General features: G+C 39.6%; 1 protein-coding gene across 2 annotated transcripts; it reads left to right on the top strand.

The window, feature by feature from the left end:
* Positions 1-298: 298 nt before the first annotated feature.
* On the top strand, positions 299-19,886 carry LOC122990044 (NLR family CARD domain-containing protein 3-like). Of its 2 annotated transcripts, XM_044363166.1 has the most exons (16): positions 299-393; positions 6,856-6,914; positions 7,597-7,698; positions 7,796-7,930; positions 8,113-8,232; positions 10,813-10,914; positions 11,012-11,140; positions 11,286-11,405; positions 13,883-13,961; positions 14,370-14,598; positions 14,745-16,548; positions 16,657-16,830; positions 17,225-17,398; positions 17,609-17,782; positions 18,803-18,849; positions 19,010-19,886. In XM_044363166.1, the coding sequence occupies exons 3-16, from the start codon at positions 7,610-7,612 to the stop codon at positions 19,561-19,563; spliced, it is 3,930 nt and encodes a 1,309-aa protein (XP_044219101.1). In that variant the 5' UTR covers positions 299-393; positions 6,856-6,914; positions 7,597-7,609; the 3' UTR covers positions 19,564-19,886. The 2 variants fall into 2 exon arrangements, with proteins under 2 accessions (XP_044219101.1, XP_044219102.1); XM_044363167.1 differs by lacking the exons at positions 10,813-10,914; positions 11,012-11,140; positions 11,286-11,405 and having other exon boundaries at positions 303-393.
* Positions 19,887-21,100: the final 1,214 nt, after the last annotated feature.

Genomic DNA, 21,100 nt, shown 5'->3' with positions numbered 1-21,100 from the left:
TGAACTAATGAGGGGTGTGGCAGAGCAGAGAGTGAGACTGAATGATTGGATAATTCCCACAGCAACAGGTGAGGGGGAGAGCAGACTCTGACAGTTATCTGTAACTGTTGATATTTTATGATGTAAAAACTTTAAAAAACAGCTTTTGATCTGTTAGTGAAACTGACATCCTGCAGTTTGTGTTTGTACCACCAGAGACGGCACATCCTCCCTCTCTCTCTCTCTCTCTCTCTCTCTCTCTCTCTCTCTCTCTCTCTCTCTCTCTCTCTCTCTCTCTCTCTCTCTCTCTCTCTCTCTCTCTCTCTCTCTCTCTCTCTCTCTGGTTATTTCCTGTTGAAGTTTACTTCCTCATTCCATTCTCGTCGTGTTGCAGCTTCTTTTCTCCGTCTAAAGGTATTTATTGTAACTTTATTCTGTTTGTATTGTGACAGTTTTCACTGTTTGACTCTTGAATGACTCTTTGTTCATCTTGTTAGTTTAGTTCCAGTAGAAACAGCAGAAATCTGTTGTTCAGAACTCTACTAACAATCAACACGGTTGAAGTTTCCATTTTAGTGTCACTGTTCAAAGTGTCCAATAACAGCTGACAGTACTGAGTCAGTGTTCATAGATCAATAACTTCCAACATGTGTCTTCTTTGTGGAGAAAAAAAACAATCTGCTCTGTCTGTATTAGTGACAGCTTCAAGTTCAAATAACTTTATTTGTTGTTTACAAGAAGAGGAAACACAGAGAACACATATGGGTCACATGCTGAGTAAAAATAGAGTTACAGTCCATAAAAAGTACAAACATAGACGTAAAAATATCTTAATATACAATATACAGACTGTCTGTGGCAGTGGTGGAGGAAGGGGTTAAATTGGGCCGGGTGGTTGAATTAACTGTTGATAGAGGCAGGTTTTTCATATGCGTGGCTTTTCAGGACCCCTTGTCAACTAACCAGGAAATAAACAATCCGGTCACTTCACTACTCTATCACATTAATTTGTCGGCGTCTTTTGATACGTCACAGTAGAAAAAAAAGAAAATAGTTGATCTCTCCACTATGAAAACACCATTCGCTATCTGGTCACATAAAAACAACTCACGCTGGAGTCAACAGCAGATCGCTTCAACTAGCCTATATGGTTTCTACTTATGCCTTCCCAAGTAACGTTAAACCACGGAGAAAGCGAGGAAGAAGAGGAGACAGTAAGATAAAAGCTTCACAATAATAATTTAATCCAAAATGTGAGTGAACTGTGATATTATTGTGGCTATATATATAGCTTTACAATGTATTCTAACAATACTGGCTGCCCTCTCTATCTTGCAGCAGTGAGACTCACCTAACAGCAAAGGCAACACGCCAGCCCTTTTATTAAAAAAAAATTAAAAAATTATTTATATATAATATGTTAACACTGTTGACAAAGTCAAGGTCAATATGCAATGCAAGTTTCATGTCTTCTCACATAGTAGTAGTAGTTACCCATTACGGTGACTGAAGGAAGGACAACAATAATGATTTGTCATTAAGAATTTTATGTGCATGCTCTGCAAAAATAGTCTCCCTCTGTGGAGGGATGGTGCACATAGACCGTGTGGTACCACAGAGCACAGGTGGTGCACTCAATCTGAAAGGGAAAAAGAAAAAAACAGATTTGATTTTAGATCATTGTCAAACATTTTGTCAGGTTCAGGTCTCTCATCTTGATAAGTATGTACAATGAAGCAGTCAAAACCTCAATATATTATTAATTAATCAATTAAAATTGTGTGACAATGTGTGTCAGATGCTGGGTTTAAATCTTAGCTGTGGTCCTATCTGTGTGGAGTCAGTGTGTTCTTGTGTTCCTTCAGCTGCACCACTGTCCTGAGAAGGGGCAAAGATATGCAAATTAGGTGAATAAAGCTATACACACTCAATAGCTGTGTGATTGCAAGAGTTCACTCAGTGATGTTGAGGTAACCTTTCCAAGGCAGATCCCAGTTGTCCAGGCAAACGGCAGTTTGGAGTTCATTTACTCCTCTCACCCATTAATCTATGCCCCGCTATGTCATCTATGTCAACCCCTATCTCTTCCCCACAAGCTCTACACAACCGGGAAAGGTCATCTGTGAAAATACAGGCATTAATGGAGTCAAATGCCAATACAGACACAACATTTACGCATACCTGGTAGAGTACTGCATACCTGTGTCATTCAGCAAGGACATTGCTGTGTCCAGCCACAACCTGGCCACACAGTGTTTTAGTTGCTGTTCAGTGGCCCCAAATGGATCCACAAACAAGGACCTCATCTCCTTAAGATACGTGATCTATGGAAATGCAATTAAAAATGATAGTCAAACCCTCATACACCAGATGATCCCATTGTTGCATCTAAATCTGTTAGCACTTAGGATTACTTACAATGAGTGTCCAGTGTCTGTTATGACAAACCGTGCCTGCTGCCACATCACATCTGGAAAGGTCCAACTTAAACAAATAAAATGAAATTACCAAAATATATAAATAAAATACACACATCCTAATTTATGAGATATCACTACATTAGATAAAACGTCCTACTCCCATCTAAAACCTTTCTGTGCCCATGCCAGACCGCAGTTATGGTGTAGGCATCGATAATGCCTGTCCCCGTTCTCCTCCCCACGGCCGACAGGTAGGCATTCACAATCTTCACAAAGTACAAGAGTGACTTGTGATCCATTGTTGTTCTAACAATCTAAAAAGGGAAATATCAGACCAATAATATATTTTAAAATAGAAAGTACCTTACTATCCAACTCCTGTCCTGGGGCCAGGTCCATCTGGTTCTCAGCATACACCTTGTATGGCCCATTCCTGGACCATAGAGTCTCCTTCCTCTTCGCTGCCCTTATGTCTCTGATTAGGCCTATTGTAAAAATATCAATGTCAGTTATTTGTGAAATGCATTATTTAGGGTGTACATTTTCGAAGTTTGCTTATTAATTTCTGCGTCATTTGAAGGTTCTGGGACCTTCTGGCATGTGAATGGCCTGTCACATGTTGGTCCTTCTGTGGATGTTTGTGCAGCCATCACTGTAAAGATCCCCCACTGTAAATTTGTCCTCTTGGCCCTTTTTGTCTCTCCGTTCGTGGACTTTGTCTTGGCTTTTTTTGATGTTTACCATGAGCTTTGTGTAGGTCTCACTCTGCCTCTTCAGCCCTTCAGGGATTTCCTCAATATGCACCAGGTTTCTTCCATTACCTGCCACACAGTTAAAATGTAGAAAACATAGTTTGGCTTCTCTTGATGCCCAGCCTCTCATACAGACCATAGTTGACCTTGAAATGATTAGTTGGACAAGAATGGAAGAAGTCAGCACAGAAACATTACATATTGGGGATTCATAATGACTCATTATTGTACCCTGTTGCAGAACTCTGAGCCCTGGTCTGTTAGCAGTCTTTCAAGTGTATTTGTAAAAGGAATCAAGAATACTGGTCACCTCATCTGCTGTTTTGTCCTTTAGTGGGTAGCCCTCTGCCCATTTGGAGAAATAGTCAACCATGACACACATGTACTGGTTGCCACCATGTGTCTGCATGAGTTTACCCACCAGATCCATTACTCTGTTATGGAACTCTGTTACCTAGGGAAAAAAAGGAAAAAAGAGAGACATGAGCATTACAGTAGCCTATCACTGTATCACTGTTGATGCCATTAATTCCTTTACCTGTATTGGCCTATCCTTCCTCTTTTCTTTGATATTGGCTCTCTTGGATACTGAGCAATCTAAACAGACAAACATCATTTCAAACTTATGACAAATGTGTGCAAATTAATCCCCATATTGAGAACTAGTGGTAGGCTCTTTAGCATACAGTAAAAGCTTTTACACTTTTTGTGTAATGTCCTCTGTACAGTTGTTAAATTGTATTCCACCTCAATATTTTGAAGATGCCAACTCACTGAATTGCGAATGTCCTCCTACATGCCAAGCCAATAGCACCCAGTGAGATGGCACTTTGATGTTTTTCCACCCAACAATGTCCACCAAAAGTACTGAAGTGAAACTCCTCCAGATGGAGTTTGCTTCCTCTGCACTTGACACAACCTTTCGAAAGTGCTCCGCCTTGTTTCTTTTGCGCCTGTGTTGTACCCACAAATCACACTAGACTCATGATGAACATATTTTTTAAAAAAGAGGGATGGTTTTATTCTGAAAGGATAAATGAAAGAAACAGTGATTTTGCTGGTCTTCAGTAGCTTTACTCTAGGCATAACTGCCAACTGATTTGGTTGTGAACAATGTACAATATTGTTTCTACTCCTACCTCTGTCTACCTTCTTACCCTCAGCTCTTCACACACAAACAATTACAGTGAAATACACAAGCAAAATGACAAATACACAAACCACACAACCAGAGACAAACAAACACAACAAACCTACAATGCCAGCCTCTCTCAGAAACACACACTATCACTCACAAAGACAATCACTCAATATATCTCACTATCTCTTCGCTGTCTTATCACCAACCACACACCTCACAAACCCACAAAGTTGTGGCATGTTAATCAACTTTATATAGTTTCCATCCCCCCTGTGATTTTAATTTCTACATCTGTGCGTAGTAATCCACTTTCTGTCCCTGAGACAGATGAGATGAGAGTTAACAGTCATGTCTGAACTGGATGAATAAGTGTGCTGATTAATGTAAGAATATCGTTCTGATGAGAGTGATGATCGATGATATATACAGATGTTGTATCACAAGATCCTTCATTTATTACAGTTCACTCACAGCAAGAAGCTCAGCGAGGCTCTGCAGACTGTTCTGCCCTGAGTTTGGCCTCTCAGGCTTCATACATGCTGCCCTTCTTATTACTAGAGATTGTTGGGGCTGCAGCCTGAAAGGAAGCCTGCAGACACTACTCAGGGCTGACAAATGATCCCACTTTCTCTGTATGATTGTAAAAAAGTTGTTATGTTACTATTAATGTAGAAAGCACAGTGAACAATTTACTGATGACTTTTTTTTAACTTAATTGTGTCTGTAACAGTCGTGCTAATATGACAAAGTTGTGCTGTGGATGTAAATAAGTCAGTATAAAGTGCTTCAGGTAACTTGAGGTGGTTCCTCCCAGTGTGTAGTGTGTATTAGGGGGTCAGGAGAAGTACTATGAATTCAGAGGAGCTGTGAGCTTGGAGTATCTTTCTTCAGACTGAATGTCCTCAGTAATTAGTCTTATTGCAGATGGAAAGAAGCTTGAACTCATTCAGCTGGTGAAACATGCAGGAAGTCCAAGAACTGGAGTGAAAGCTCAGGTTGATGTTGTGTAGAGTTCAGAGATCCAACACAGGAAGTGAGTCTCTCTCTGTCACACTGAAAGTCTTTTCATGTGTTCATACATTCAAACATTCATCTCAAAGTTTGATGCACAAAACTCTCTTCAGACTTTGACAAGTTTCATCATCTGGATGAAAGCAGTTCTGACTGAATCAAGCAGAGCTGGAGACTTGAGACTCGACTTACTGGAGACTTGAAGGTAAAAAGCTGAGGAGACCTGACTTGGTGACCCATGAATATTGAAAAATGCTGCACTGAACGTATTGAGCCTTTTGGAACTGCCAAGCTGTCATGAATAATTAATAACATAACAGAGATACACAACATCTCCATAACCTAATGCACACTTTCAGTTGCAGCTGCTGCACCAGAATAAAAGAGAAAAAGTCTAAATTCAGATGAGAGAAATCTTCCATTAAAAATCAATGAGTCTATCTATACATATAAATGAGATCAATAGTTTCCCTCCTCTCCAGTAAATCCACTATTTTCCTCCCTGAATCCATGAAAATATTCTGATACACAAATCACCTATGTAGGATATAATTAATTATTAAAAAAGGTCCTTTTAGTTTTTGTAAAATATTTAAGAGTATTATTGATGTGTTTTCTTGTCTATTGGACTAATTAGACTTTATTAATAACAGATTTTTCATGTCATCTGCTTAGTTTCAAACAAGACAACGAAGGATGTAAATTCCTACTGCAGGAGAAATTCGGGATAAAAATATGTAAAAAATGTTTTTTATGAGCTTCTATAGTTTAATAATAAATGATGTCAGCTGATGAAAAGAGGTTTAAAATGACTGTAACATACCTGTCACCCATGCGTAATGGTTAAAGCCAGGACGCTGCGCTTCCTGTCATCCTCAGAGCCAATCTAACTATTCAAACTGAAGTTGAACCTTGTTAGTTGAGTTGAATACAGCTCGGTGTGTCTGTGTGTGCGCTCTGGTTACCATTTGCCTTTCAGGACTTTGGATTTAGGCTGATAATGTTTGTTGTCCATCATGGCAGCCTGTGTGCCCATCTGTACAAACTGAAACTTCATATTATTAAATGATCAGTCAGAGTCTGATGTTACTGTAAATGATTCTATAAATCTTTATCCTTCTGACATTTAAAATGAAAGCCAGGTGTTTGGGTCATTGGGTCAGTTGTGCACATTCAGCAGCGCTATCATCACAGACAGCGCTCCACATTACACTGTCAAATATTTAAGCTTCTTATACAAATATTTGATGTTTCCAGCTTCTCAAATGTGAGAATTTGCTACTTTTCTTGGTCTTATATGATAGTAAACTGAAAATTTTGGGGTTTGAATACAAGATGTTTAATGACGTCATGTTTTCTAACTGCTTGTTTAGTCCAAAAACCCAAAGAGATTCAGCTGATATGAACCAGCCAATCAGAGGAGAAGCAGCTGATATTTAGGATGTTTCCAGCAAAAATGATGTAAAGGATGAATGAGTGATGATCAATGTTCAGTTGCTGATCAATGATTGGACTGATGCTTTCAGCTGTTCTCTCTGTGTTTCCTCTACAGATGAAGGTAGAAAGTCTCTGTGAGCTGATGTGGATGTGAATTCAGCAGCATCTGTCCAGGTAACATGATTGATTTTGGATTATTGGACGAGCTGCCACTGCATGCTCTGACTGGATATAGTAGACTTGGAAAAAGAGGAATATTTCAAATGTTGAAGAGCTTTTCAAAGTCTGTCAAATAGAAGTGAAAAGTGATCTGATCCCCAAAGAAAGCCAAAGAAAAAGCAATATGAAGTGTGTCCCTCTAGTCTTCAAACCATCCAAAAGCTTCCTGCAAAAACATTTTCATTCTCTTCTCCTAAACTTCTGTAATATATAAACCTTTATATTTTATTTTCACTTGGTTTCTGTATCATATTTAAACTGTGAAGAAAATCAGACTGTCTGTTTCGGACTCGTACGACAGCTCTGAACTCGTCAATTTCATTCGTACCTCAGAGAGAAGTCTCAGACAATCGGTGAAGCCACAAATTCTCTTAAATCACTCGTACGTGTCACTGAAGAACAAATCTGTTGGTACGAGTACTTCTTGCATAAGGTCCATTGTGAGCATTGTGAAAGTGATTTGTTAGATATGACACTGCAGCTCAAAGTGCCAACAACATGGGAACTGTCAGATGAGTGTATTTAGTATTGAAGTGGATGAGCTGCTTTCCTCCAGTCAGAGCTCTGTGTGTTTTCACTTTTCACTTTTCACTTTTCACTTCCTTGAGAAATAATGTGTTGTTGTGTTTGTGTGAAGGTGTTTCTCTGCTATGGATCAGTGTGAGGACAGAGAGGAGGGAGTCCCTCCCTCTAAAAGCTCTCTGTGTGGGGAACATGACAGCCAGACCAAAGCTCAGAGGTGAGATGAGGATCTCTAACTGTCCATCACTGTTCTCCACTCACATCACTCCACCATCATTATTCACACTCAAAGCTCTGTATGTGTTGTGTTGAAGAAAAAAGAAGAAGCACAGACCAGACTCTGCTGGACCTGGACCTGAACATGAACCTGAACCTGATCCCAGCTGTTTGTCCATGAGGCTCATAGATGAGCATGGATATCTTAAAAGACAATCTTCTTCAAAGAAAGAGTGAGTCAACATTTGATGACCTGATAGTTTATCATGTTGGCAGTATTTCTAAATATTTTTAAGGAAATTTTCCAACAACAACTTATCAAAGGAGAAACTCTCATAGAAGGTAAGAATGTAAATCTGCAAAGACTGAACAGTCTATCCAACATGCACATTTATCAGAGCTGTTGTTGTTTCAGAATCCAGCAGCAGAGACCAGACTCTGCTGGACCCGAACCCAGCTGTCTGTCCTTTAAGAGCGACCAGTCGAAGGAGGACTTCCTTGATTTTAAAGAGGGACGTCCATCTGCTGATCAGATGTAAGCTGTAACAGACAGGTTGATGGTTTAGATGAAGAAATCATTGAAGTTACTTCAGTAAGGTCAATTGGAGAAAAACAGTCTAAATATGTATAAGGTTTTACAGCTGTTTCTAAGGTGCCTGTGTTTTGGGATAAATCGGTGCCTGTTGAGGGCAGGAGGTGATGAATTTTGTCTCTAATAGATATTATTTTATCATGAAAGAAGCTCATAGATTCATAGAACTGGCTGTAAAGTTTTCCAGGTTGGGTGAGAGAGACTAAGAACAAGGCTTTCTAATGAGTTATAATTCAATATAGGTCTATGGTTGATGATTAGGCTTGAGTTGAAAATGGCTGCAACTCCACCTCCTCGGCAGGTGTCTGGAGGAATGTGAGTATTAATGACATAGCCGGGTTTCAGTAAGACAAAATAAATCAATATGATTATCTGAGATTAGATCATTTATTAATACAGCTTTAGATGATAGTGATCTAATGTTTAAGAGTCCACATTTAATTATCCTATTTTGTTGTACTATTGAAGAGGTGGTGTTAATTTTTATTAGATTTTTATGAATAAATCCTCTTCTGTTTAGATTTAATTGATTTAAGTGGTCGAGGGACAGACACAGTCTCTATGTAGTTTTGGGGACAGATGCGGTCTCTATGTGGTTTTGGGTGGGTAACTGCTCTAATGGAAGTGTAGAGAAGTGTGCAGGATTGCAGCTCTGCCTCCTGGTCTCAACTCTTGGTGGTCATGGTTTTGGTCTACTGATAAGCTGAGCAATATTTCTAGATATGAGAGCAGCTCCATCCAAAGTGGGATGTATGCCGTCTCTCCTAATCAGACCAGGTCTTCCACAGAAAGTCCGCCAGTTGTCTATGAAGCCCACATCATTTGCTGGACACCACCTCGACAGCCAGCAGTTGAATTGTGACATGCGGCTATACATGTCATCACTGGTCAGATTAGGCAGTGTCCCAGAGAAAACTACGGAGTCCAACACTGTCTTTGCTTATGTACACACGACTCAACATTAATTTAAATGACCTCCAATTGGCGTAATTGGGAGTAATTACCACCATGGTAAATAATGATCATAACATATTTATGCCAGCAGTTTTAAATTTGATTCTATGTCGCCTGCTCCGGCAGTGCATTGGACTGTGGTCACTGGTGTCACTAACTCCACATTCTAATTGGTGGACTTTTGTTTCCAGCACTGCAATCCTCTACAGAAGTTCATGGTAGTTGTCTGTGGAGAAGGGGGGGGGTTTCTTGCTGCTAATTAGCTTTAGCTAAGTACCACGTTTCCAGTCACTGAAGTACAGTCTTGTGCTATTGGTAGGCCATGATCCTACTTTCTCTGCATGATTGTAAAAAAGTATATTCATTCTATTTTTTAACTGCCAGTTAATATCCTACTATAAAGCTGCTAGAACCAACCATAAATCATACAGAAAGACAGTAAAGCCCAGTACTCTATGTGGTAAACATACAAATACTTTACCACTAGCTAGTATTACTAGCTTTGTTATCTATCATAAAGTATTAAGTCATTTCAAGTAGTTAGTACATTAAAAAACTGGTTTAAATAGCAAATCTGTTTTTGTCATATTACATTTAAGTAGAAAACACAATAACTCATTTACTAATGACAGTTTTAAAAACTTCATTGTATTATTATTATTATTATTGATGATTATTACTGATGCATTTACATGTAATCATTACTGTAATGTTGTATTTAGTTGACGTGGAGCTGATATTTACTGCTTCATATACTTCAGGGTAAGTCAATCTATAATGCATTATATTTTATAGACTGAGTCAGTAACCAGAAACTATGACTGTCAGATAAATGTAAAAAGTACAATATTGTACTTTTGTGGAGTAAAAGTATCAAGTAAAGTACAAATACCTCAAAACTGTACTAAAGCAGAGTACCTGAGTGCATGTACTTAATTACTTTCCACCACTGGCCTGTGGTGTGTGTACATGTACTAGCTTGTGTTCTGGATGTAAATAAATCAGTATAAAGTGCACAAATGCTTCAGGTAACTTGAGGTCACTCTTCCCAGTGTGTAGTGTGTATTAGATGGTCAGGTGAAGTATGAGTTTAGATGAGCTGTGAGTGTGGAGAATCTTTCTTCAGAACTGAATAATATTAAAGCTGTGAGGTGAAATAAATCAGTCTCAATTGTATCTCTACAGATCCTCTGTACTTGTTGTTTGTAGCTAAAGATGATTTTATTTTCTATACAGACATGTGTGGATAAACAGCAGCCAAGAGAGTTCTGCTTTGTTTTAGTCAATTAGAGCCTCATATTTTCATATTATTTCAACAAATATTTTCATTCTTTAACAGTCTGACTCCCATCAGCAAACCCTCTTTGGTTTCAATCCATCTGAATCCCTCACAGTTCTCTCATACTCTGACAGTCACCTGGGAAAACACAAAGTATTAATTACCACAAGATTATTAGATCACACTGTTGGGTGTATGAAGGGGTGGATGATATTAGATACAGCTCTGTGTGTTTGTCATGTGACTGAAAGGATTGATGTAAAATAATGTGTTGTTGTGTTTGTGTGAAGGTGTTTCTCTGCTATGGATCAGTGTGAGTACAGAGAGGAGGGAGTAGCTCCCTCTGAAAGCTCTCTGTTTGGGGAACATGACAGCCAGACCAAAGCTCAGAAGTGAGATGAGAATCTCTAACTGTCCATGACTGTTCTCCACTCACATCACTCCACCATCATTATTCACACTCAAAGCTCTGTGTGTGTTGTGTTGAAGAACAAAGAAGAAGCACAGACCAGACTCTGCTGGACCTGGACCTGAACATGAACCTGAACCCAACTGTTTGTCCATGAGGCTCATAGATGAACATGGATATCTTATAAGACCATCTTCTTCAAAGAAAGAGTAAGTCAACATCTGATTAGTTTATAATGTCAGCAATGTTACTAAATATTTTAAAGAAAATTTTCCAACAACAACATCTTATCGAAGGAAACAGATGTTTAATTTCTATCCAACATGCACATTATCAGAGCTGTTGTTGTTTCAGGATCCAGCAGCAGAGACCAGAAACTTCTGGACCTGAACCCAGCTGTCTGTCCTTTAAGAGCAATCAGTCGAAGGAGGATTTCCTTGATTTTAAAGGAGGACGTCCATATGCTGATCAGATGTAAGCTGTAACAGACAGTAAATGTCGGGTTATGCTAGAAAAGAACTGGTTTGTACGACATGTTGTCTGACCACGTCATTAAAAAGGCCGTCTGTCATAGAGGGGGAGGAGACATAATCATTTAAATATGGAGATAAAAAATCACATGTTCAGACAATCTCTCCTGGAAGACATTAATGGTGTTGCACTCAGTTGTTCATATGAAAAGAGATATTATATGATTTTATTTATATATTACAGACATAAAAAACATGTTAAAGTGAAAACACTTACTTCCAACATGGTCCTAAGAGGTTAAAAGACAAAACACAAGACATACAACATAAAACTAAGTTGCTACAAATTAAATTAAATAATAAACACCCACATCTAAACACAAAGTACAACAAAGACAATTTGATGGCTGAGGTAAAAATGGAATTGCAGATTTCATTATAAACCTACAGTAGTAAGAAACCTTGTAGAATGATTCACAGTGTCAACAACTTTCCTCAAGTCAACATAATTTCCTCCATCAAGGTTTTGTCTAACAAAATCAAACAAATGAACATGACAGGTGTCAGCAGAGTATGCTGTTGTAAAGCCAGACTGAAGCTTATTGTATCGGAGGATCTGTGAAGGACTGTATTGTTAGGTAATGAAATGGCATTCACTCCTGGGTGTGGGTCAGGACACGATACTCAGACAGTTGTATCTTCCTTCCAATGATTTATTCAGCAAATTTCAATAGTGCAGCACAGTAGACAGAGCTATGTTTGTAGACAGAAATGATATGACTGTGTGCATGGTTCTGAGAAATAAGAATAAAAGGAAACTCAGGTACAAATGATTCACTGTAATTCAGCCCTTAATATCAAACACAGGTGTATAAACTTAAGTATATAATTAATCCAAATAGATGTAAATTAACAGCATTAATGGCAATTATCTACTGCTCAATACTAGTTTCACTGGTCTCCTTTAGCTTTAGAACAACATTGATTTGGTTTGTCATCATTGTGTGGTGTTTGCTGCCCTCTCCTGGGCTTAAAATGCAACAACTACAGACCATGGAAACTTGCCATCAAATTGACAGAAGCTACAGGATTACCCACATGTAGTTAGCTAACCATGTGCAATATACTGTAGCTGCCTACATTCTCCAGAAACTCCATAGACAGGAATACTTAATCTATTTACATGATGACATTCCTTAAGGTGACTAAACAGAAATGGGAAGCTTGAATACAAGATGAAGAACAGTGATGTCGAGATAAAAAGTAAAAATATAATTAGCTATCCCTGTAGAACAAGCTGATGCCATATAACTGAACAACTAAGTGATATGATGTAACATTATCACCATATCCATAACTACTCGTGATATCACACTTACTTTAATTCAAAGACACACATGTATGGAGTATTTTTTCAGTCTCTCAAACTGGGGATGCAGGTGTAAACCTACAGCTAGTAATTTCTGCAGTGACTTCACTGGTGCTCTGTCGGGACTGACGATACTATCAGGAGCAGAAACTTCATGGCCCCCAGGAAGCATAAAGTCCTGTCCTATGAGCCTTTCTTACACTTATACAACAAATTGTGTCTTCCTAAATACTCCTCAACCTGCTCAAGATTCAAGATTCAATATTTGGTTTGTCATTTTCTTGTGTATTTGCATACACAAAAAACCGAAATGTTCCTCCCAGCCCACAGCAATGCAACAACAACAGAAAGGATGAAGATATACTGTATATCTAAAATTCCCTTTAAAACGTGAAAAAACATATAATCCCAAGAGAAAAAAACAAAACAAGAAAAGAACGAGCAGTTAAAAGCACAGTGCATTAAAGCGTATTTAGAGAGAAAAGTACATGTCTCAGTTCAATGTAGACAACTCTTGCATGTGAACGAGTGACCAGCACTGATGGAAATTATATAATCCATTTTGCTCTGGTTTGTATGGGTTAACAGTTAGCCTAGCTTGCACTCCTCCGAGTTTGCCCTGCTTCCACATCCTGTTGCACTGCTTTCGATGTTTCCTCTCTGGCGCAGCTCCAGGCAAGGCCTCAGACATGACACCTGCTTACTTTCTCACACCTGAATGTCATTTTCATAGTGTGAGCTGCCCAGTTCAACCAGTCTGATACAAGCAGACACTGAGCAGCTCCACTGGAGCAGCTGGAGGTTCTAGCTGCCTTGATCCATGGCACTGTACAGCAGCGTACAGTGAGAGAGGGAGAGCTGTATGGAGGGTTGTTCAGAGCTGTTGGGACTAAACCAAACTGACTGAAAAAGCAAAACACTGAGCTGAAAGCTACAAACAGACTGAGCTGTTGATTCTCAGTGGGATCAGCAGGACTAGTAAAGCTTTACCACTACAGGGAGTCATCTGATTCTCTGTTCACATCCAAATATCACTTGATGGACCTTTAGGTTGTGTTTTTCTCTGTGTGGACAGACATAATGTGAGCCCATTCTTCATGATTCCTCCACAGAGTGGACCAGGAGAGCTCAGAGGTTCCCAGTGGTCAGTCTGCCCAGCAGCATCAAACACACCTGGACTCCGTATTTATGGTCTGTACATGTACAATAACAACTTTTACATCTGTTCACAATCATCTCTGTAGGAGCCTATTCCTTTGTTCATATTTATTTATATTCTTTAATTTGATACACTGGCCATTTTGTATTGTGTGTGCAGTTTCTGATTATTGATGTTGATTCTCCTTTTAAGGTCAGGTACTGCAGCCTAGTGGTGTGGCTGACAGGAAAGCATACAGCCTTTTGACCTTGTGCAGCTTGCACAATCTTGTTTGCTTGCTCATTTTGCATCTTTTGTTCATCCTAATAGTTTTAGTATTTTCAGTGTCTTTATGCAATTGTTGTAAAGGCACAGAGTGGATTGTCAGTCTGTCCAACATGGATCTGATGTTTGCTTCATAATTAGTTTAATTGTGTCATTCATATAGTATTCTTTTCCAGCGGCTGGAGGAGAACATCGTCACTTTTGTGAAGAATGAGCTGAAAAAGATGCGGAGGGTTCTGAGTTCAGATTACCCAGAATGCCTAGAGAGTCAGAGGGAGGATGAGGAGGTGTTGGACGGTGAGGAGAAAGAGAAGAGGAGGAGCAGCAGAGAGGCATTTCTGAAGATCACACTGCAGTTCCTGAGGAGAATGAAGAAGAAGGAGCTGGCTGACCGTCTGCAGAGCAGTAAGAGGATTTCTATAAAGATTTAACATGTTGGATAAATGGGACATTTACTGATGTCTCAAGAGGTGCAGGAAAATGTTTATGTACTTATTGTTGAAATCTTTATCTTTATTTTGACTGATTTAATTTGTTCTTTCTCCTTTAAGGAACTCATGCTCCATTGTGCCAACATACACTCAAGTCGAACCTGAAGAAGAAGTTCCAGTGTGTGTTTGAGGGGATTGCTAAAGCAGGAAACCCAACCCTTCTGAATCAGATCTACACAGAGCTCTACATCACAGAGGGAGGCACTGCAGAGGTCAATGATGAACATGAGGTCAGACAGATTGAAACAGCATCCTGGAAACCAGACAGACCAGAAACAACAATCAGACAAGAAGACATCTTTAAAGCCTCAACTGGAAGAGATGAACCAATCAGAACAGTGATTACAAAGGGAGTGGCTGGCATTGGGAAAACAGTCTTAACACAGAAGTTCACTCTGGACTGGGCTGAAGACAAAGCCAACCAGGACATACACTTCACATTTCCATTCACTTTCAGAGAGCTGAATGTGCTGAAAGAGAAAAAGTACAGCTTGGTGGAACTTGTTCATCACTTCTTTACTGAAACCAAAGAAGCAGGAATCTGCATGTTTGAAGAGTTCCAGGTTGTGTTCATCTTTGACGGTCTGGACGAATGTCGACTTCCTCTGGACTTCCACAACAATGAGATCCTGACTGATGTTACAGAGTCCACCTCAGTAGATGTGCTGCTGACAAACCTCATCAGGGGGAAACTGCTTCCCTCTGCTCGCCTGTGGATAACCACACGCCCTGCAGCAGCCAATCAGATCCCTCCTGAGTGTGTTGACATGGTGACAGAGGTCAGAGGGTTCACTGACCCACAGAAGGAGGAGTACTTCAGGAAGAGATTCAAAGATGAGGAGCAGGCCAGCACTATCATCTCCCACATCAAGAGATCTCGAAGCCTCCACATCATGTGCCACATGCCAGTCTTCTGCTGGATCACTGCTACAGTTCTGGAGGATGTGTTGAAAAGCAGAGAGGGAGGAGAGCTGCCCAAAACCCTGACTGATATGTACATCCATTTCCTCGTGGTTCAGTCCAAACTGAAAAATGTCAAATATGATGGAGGAGCTGAGACAGATCCACACTGGAGTCCAGAGAGCAGGAAGATGATTGAGTCTCTGGGAAAACTGGCTTTTGAGCAGCTGCAGAAAGGCAACCTGATCTTCTATGAATCAGACCTGACAGAGTGTGGCATCGATATCAGAGCAGCCTCAGTGTGCTCAGGAGTGTTCACACAGGTCTTTAAAGAGGAGAGGGGGCTGTACCAAGACAAGGTGTTCTGCTTCGTCCATCTGAGTGTCCAGGAGTTTCTGGCTGCTCTTCATGTCCATCTGACATTCATCAAGTCTGGAGTCAATTTGCTGGCAGAAGAACAAAAAACATCTCAGAACTCTGAATCAAGAAAAGACAAATCTGCAGAGACAAGTTTCTACAAGAGTGCTGTGGACGAGGCCTTGCAGAGTCCAAATGGACACCTTGACTTGTTCCTTCGCTTCCTCCTGGGTCTTTCACTGCAGACCAATCAGACTCTCCTACGAGGTCTGCTTAGACAGAGAGGACATATTTCACAGACCAATCAGGAAACAGTCCAGTACATCAAGGAGAAGATCAATGAGAATCTGTCTGCAGAGAGCAGCATCAATCTGTTCCACTGTCTGAGTGAACTGAATGATCGTTCGCTAGTGGAGCAGATCCAACAGTACCTGAGATCAGGATGTCTCTCCACAGATAAACTGTCTCCTGCTCAGTGGTCAGCTCTGGTCTTCATCCTACTGTCATCAGAAAAAGATCTGGACGTGTTTGACCTGAAGAAATACTCTGCTTCAGAGGAGGCTCTTCTAAGGCTGCTGCCAGTAGTCAAAGCTTCCAACAAAGCTTTGTAAGTACACAGACAGTTAGATTTAATGAAAATACTTTTAAAGAGAGCATTTAAAATGGGAGAAAAATAAATAATTTATTAAATGTTTTGTTAACATTGTCTCTTCAGGCTGAGTTTGTGTAACCTCTCAGAGAGAAGCTGTGAAGCTCTGTCCTCGGTTCTCAGTTCCCAGTCCTGTAGTCTGAGAGAGCTTGAGCTGAGTAACAATAACCTGCAGGATTCAGGAGTGAAGCTGCTGTCTGCTGGACTGGAGAGTCCACACTGTCCTCTGGAAACTGTCAGGTCAGATCATGTTTGGCTCAACTGATTTGAGATATTTCTCTAAACTACAAGGTCCATACAGTTTAAACTGCCTCTGTCATGTCAGTTTTACAGAATCTCATCAGTATTTTAAATTTCACAGTGTAGAAAATCTAACATCTTTTTCTCTACTTAAGCTTCATGTACTGTGTAATACAAATATATGAACTTTGACTGAAATTAAGAAACTCATCTATGTTTTGATACCATGTTCTTTTACATTACTGACGTAGTTTTTATTCCGGTTAATTGATTAACTGTCACATCTCTGGCTTGTTCAGAACATGTAGCCAGTGCTTGGCAAAGATTACATATAATCAAAGTTAAGACTTATGTCAACACAAATGTTATGTCTTGTTCATTACTGTCTTTTCAGACTGAGTTACTGTGACCTCTCAGAGAAAAGCTGTGAAGCTCTCTCCTCTGTTCTCAGCTCCCAGTCCTCTAGTCTGAGAGAGCTGGATTTGAGTAACAACAACCTTCAGGATTCAGGAGTGAAGCTGCTGTCTGCTGGGCTGGAGAGTCCACATTGTTCATTGAAAACTCTAAGGTCAGATCATGATTTGAGTCTCAACTGATTTGAGAAATTTCTCTAAACACCATACACTTAAACAGCCTCTCTCATGTCAGTATTTCAGAATTTCCTTGTCATTAGGATTTTAAATGTAGGAAATCTTTGACTTTTTTTAAAATTGAGAGGTAGTGACTCAAAGTGTTAAGTTTAACTCGAAACGCATTGGTGTGTTGTTTTGTGTGTCAGGCTGTCAGGATGTCTGATCACAGAGGAAGGCTGTGCTTCTCTGGCCTCAGCTCTGAGCTCCAATCCCTCCCATCTGAGAGAGCTAGACCTGAGCTACAATCATCCAGGAGTCTCAGGAGAGAAGCTGCTGTCTGCTGGACTGAAGGATCCACACTGGGTACTGGACAATCTGAGGTATGGACAAACAGGTGGACACTAAATTACAAAACAGAAAGCTGCCATGAACTCACCTTAAACACTTAAGACTGCAGCTAATTGTCAGCTGTAACCATCATGCACAAATGTTCCACACCTGTGTGAGAAGAAATGACTTATCAGTAGTCCAAAGATTGTTCAGGAAAGGCAAACAGAAACAGGCCAGTTAATCATTTTCATGTTAGTGTGAATCTGTTTAAAAGTCCTGTCATCTGTTCAGAGTACAAACTGATGAGACTTAAAAGAAAAGTGTCATTGTTGATATTATTTGACATCAAGATTAGCTGAATGAATGAATGAACGTTTTTGATTAGCTGAATGTAGCTGCTGATGATAGTCGTCATGTGTAGCTCACTGGCGGACAGTTGATTGATAGCTTTGTCGTCTAGCAACAGCAAAGCAGAGAGAGCTGCAGGACCAATATATTGCTGAGTCTTATAGAGTGTATGCACATCTTTAGGCTCTTTCATACAGAGATCCCACATTATAGCTGTAAAGAAGATCCGTCATTAAGCTGCCTTTGCTTTTTTACACTGAACCAAACAAATCCAGCATAATATGCCCCATGTGTGGTTTTACATAGTATGCCAGTGTTCTGGTTTCGGAGGCATGATGAAAGCTGACAGCTGAGACAGGGAGCTGACAGGGAGCTGACGCTCACAACAGCGTCAGCTCCCTGTCAGCTCCCTGTCTCTGGCGCTGGGACTATCTCTGTTGCCGGCTTATTGGCAGAGCAACTCTGCCCCCCCATTCTGTGCCTGTACCTTTAATACAGAACAGCGAGGCAGAATAAAGGCACAGCAAGCTGTGTAAAAGGGGCTACTGCGTAGATGTACTGTACATGACTGTGTGTTTATCATCACGTTATAAATAAGTGTCCTATTTGGAAATATAAGCAGATTTGTTGATGAGAACAATGTATGTGTATGAGAGTAATTGAATGTCCATGTTTGCATGCTGAAAGAGAACGTGCTGCTCTGACCCCCTTCCTTCTTTCAGGCTGCAGCCTTCTGGAGTCCAATGGTTGACACCAGGTCTGAGGAAGTGTAAGTGTGTTTTTTATTTCACTCATGAAAACAAAGCAAACTTCAAATTGTGACATCACTCATTCACATCCTACTGAGGATGAAGATGGTGTCATCATCGAACAGATGACAGATCAATAATAATAACTGCAGCTGTATTGTGTCCCGTTCTCTCCATCAGATTTCTGTCAACTCACACTGGATCCAAACACAGTATACACACAACTCAAGCTGTCTGACAAGAACAGGAAGGTGACACGTGTGGAGGAGGATCAGTCATATCCTGATCATCCAGACAGATTTGACTGGTGTCCTCAGCTGCTTTGTAGAAATGATCTGACTGGTCGCTGTTACTGGGAGGTCGAGTTGAGAGGAGGAGTTGATATATCAGTGACTTACAGAGGAATCAGAAGGAAAGGACTCGGTGAAGATTGTGAGTTTGGAAAGAATGATCAGTCCTGGAGTCTGTTCTGCTGTGATGGTAGTTACTCTGTCTGGTACAATAACAGAGAAACATCCATTCCCTCCTCCTCCTCCTCCACCTCTTCCTCTGTCTCTAACAGAGTGGCAGTATATGTGGACTATCCTGCTGGCACTCTGTCCTTCTACAGAGTCTCCTCTGACACACTGATCCACCTTCACACCTTTAACACCCCATTCACTCAGCCTTTGTGTCCTGGGTTTGGGTTCTGGTATGACTGGTCTGTTTCATCCATGTCTGTGTGTCGTCTATAGGAGGAAGAGTCTCCTCCTGTTAGAGAAACTTTCTCACTGCTGACCAGATAGTTCAGTCTGTACAGGATCACACAGCTGATGGTATTTAGTACCAACATGATCTCTCACTGCTTGTAAATGTAAGCAACACCAAGTGTCAGTTTAATGTGTTGAGCTCACAAACAGTCTGACAGCTGTTGGTCATTGACAGTTTTATTAAGTTCTGCACCATTAGCACTCAGGTGTCTGATTAAAGCTACCAGGTGTCACTGTTTATTCCTTTGGTTAATTCATCCTGATATGTGGATATTTGTTTGTATTAAAAAGAAGTTTTATGTTGGAAATTTTATTATATATCTAATATGTATTATATATATAAACCCCTTGAGATGTATTATCTCATTTTCAAGGGGGTCCCAAACAACACTCACAAAACAAATGGAAAAGGTACAAGACACAATGATATATAATACAACAATGACACAACAAACAACAAACAAAGAAATTGTATAACAGGTAGAAAAATAAATAAATGAATGAAATAAAATAAACACAAAAAACAACAAAAACAAAAAATGTTACAACCTTATAGAAGCGGAAAAATTGATCAGTCCAAAATTACAGGAAATAATGGAAATAAAGGAACAGTGATGGCATTACTGAAAACACAGGCAATCTGTTTTAAGATGAGAAAACAAAATATTATTAAACAAACAAAATGATGACAGAGAGCAGATATTTGTAGGTAACTTATTCTAGCTGGTAAGAGCCCAAAACATAAAAGCTTTTTTACCAGCTTCAGATACAAAGGTATCATTGCTTTCAGTGTCTGTTTAAATATCAATTTAAATATTTGTTATAAATTGATTCCACTGGTATTATTATCATCACCATAACCATTACTGTTGAATTATGTTTTATTTTGTAAAATTGCAAGTCAATTTTGTACTTCCTCTTTGTTTTTGTTTCTATGGAAACACAAATCCCCTTTTTACAACTTATTATCATCAGTATTTCTGTCTCAGTTATTTCTAACAAGCTCACACTAATGAAGATAATTCTGATACTAATACTGACAGAGATATGATGATAAATGAGGATGAATATTAGCACCCTCTGGTGGTCAGTGACAAATTACAACACCATCCTGTGCTTTTAATATACTATGTTTCTATTTTATTCTTTTTAAACCAAAGTTAAATAACTAATAATGGGTTTTGTATGTCACCACATTCCTTGCAGTCTGGAGGACATTTTTAAACATTTAGACCTTCATGTTTAGTCAAATGTACAAAACATATTTGGACAATTACATTAATAAATTAAATAACTGTAGCATCTGACCCATGTCCGGGACATGGGCACATTTACCTGTGGCTGGATGTAATAACTTGCATAACAGAAATGAAATTCATAGCTTTTCAACAAATATAAATAAATGATGGCCCCTCTACTTAGTAGGAATATGTGAATCACTCATTTTAAATCCCACTAAGAATTGTTTTCTTTCATTATTATTCACTTTTTACATTCAAAATACACCCTAATGAAATGTAAA

The sequence above is a fragment of the Thunnus albacares genome, chromosome 10 (assembly GCF_914725855.1).
Source record: "Thunnus albacares chromosome 10, fThuAlb1.1, whole genome shotgun sequence".
NCBI classification, from domain to species: domain Eukaryota; kingdom Metazoa; phylum Chordata; class Actinopteri; order Scombriformes; family Scombridae; genus Thunnus; species Thunnus albacares.
The sequence above is the reverse complement of the archived record's forward strand: the minus strand, read 5'-3'. Positions and strand labels throughout refer to the sequence as shown.

Excerpts from the sequence above, each read along its gene's own strand:
- LOC122990044 (XM_044363166.1), top strand. The coding sequence starts at position 7,610 with ATGGATCAGTGTGAGGACAGAGAGGAGGGAGTCCCTCCCTCTAAAAGC. Across the intron at positions 11,141-11,285 it reads CCATCTTCTTCAAAGAAAGA|GATCCAGCAGCAGAGACCAG; the intron begins GTAAGTCAACAT and ends TTGTTGTTTCAG. Across the intron at positions 13,962-14,369 it reads ACCTGGACTCCGTATTTATG|CGGCTGGAGGAGAACATCGT; the intron begins GTCTGTACATGT and ends ATTCTTTTCCAG.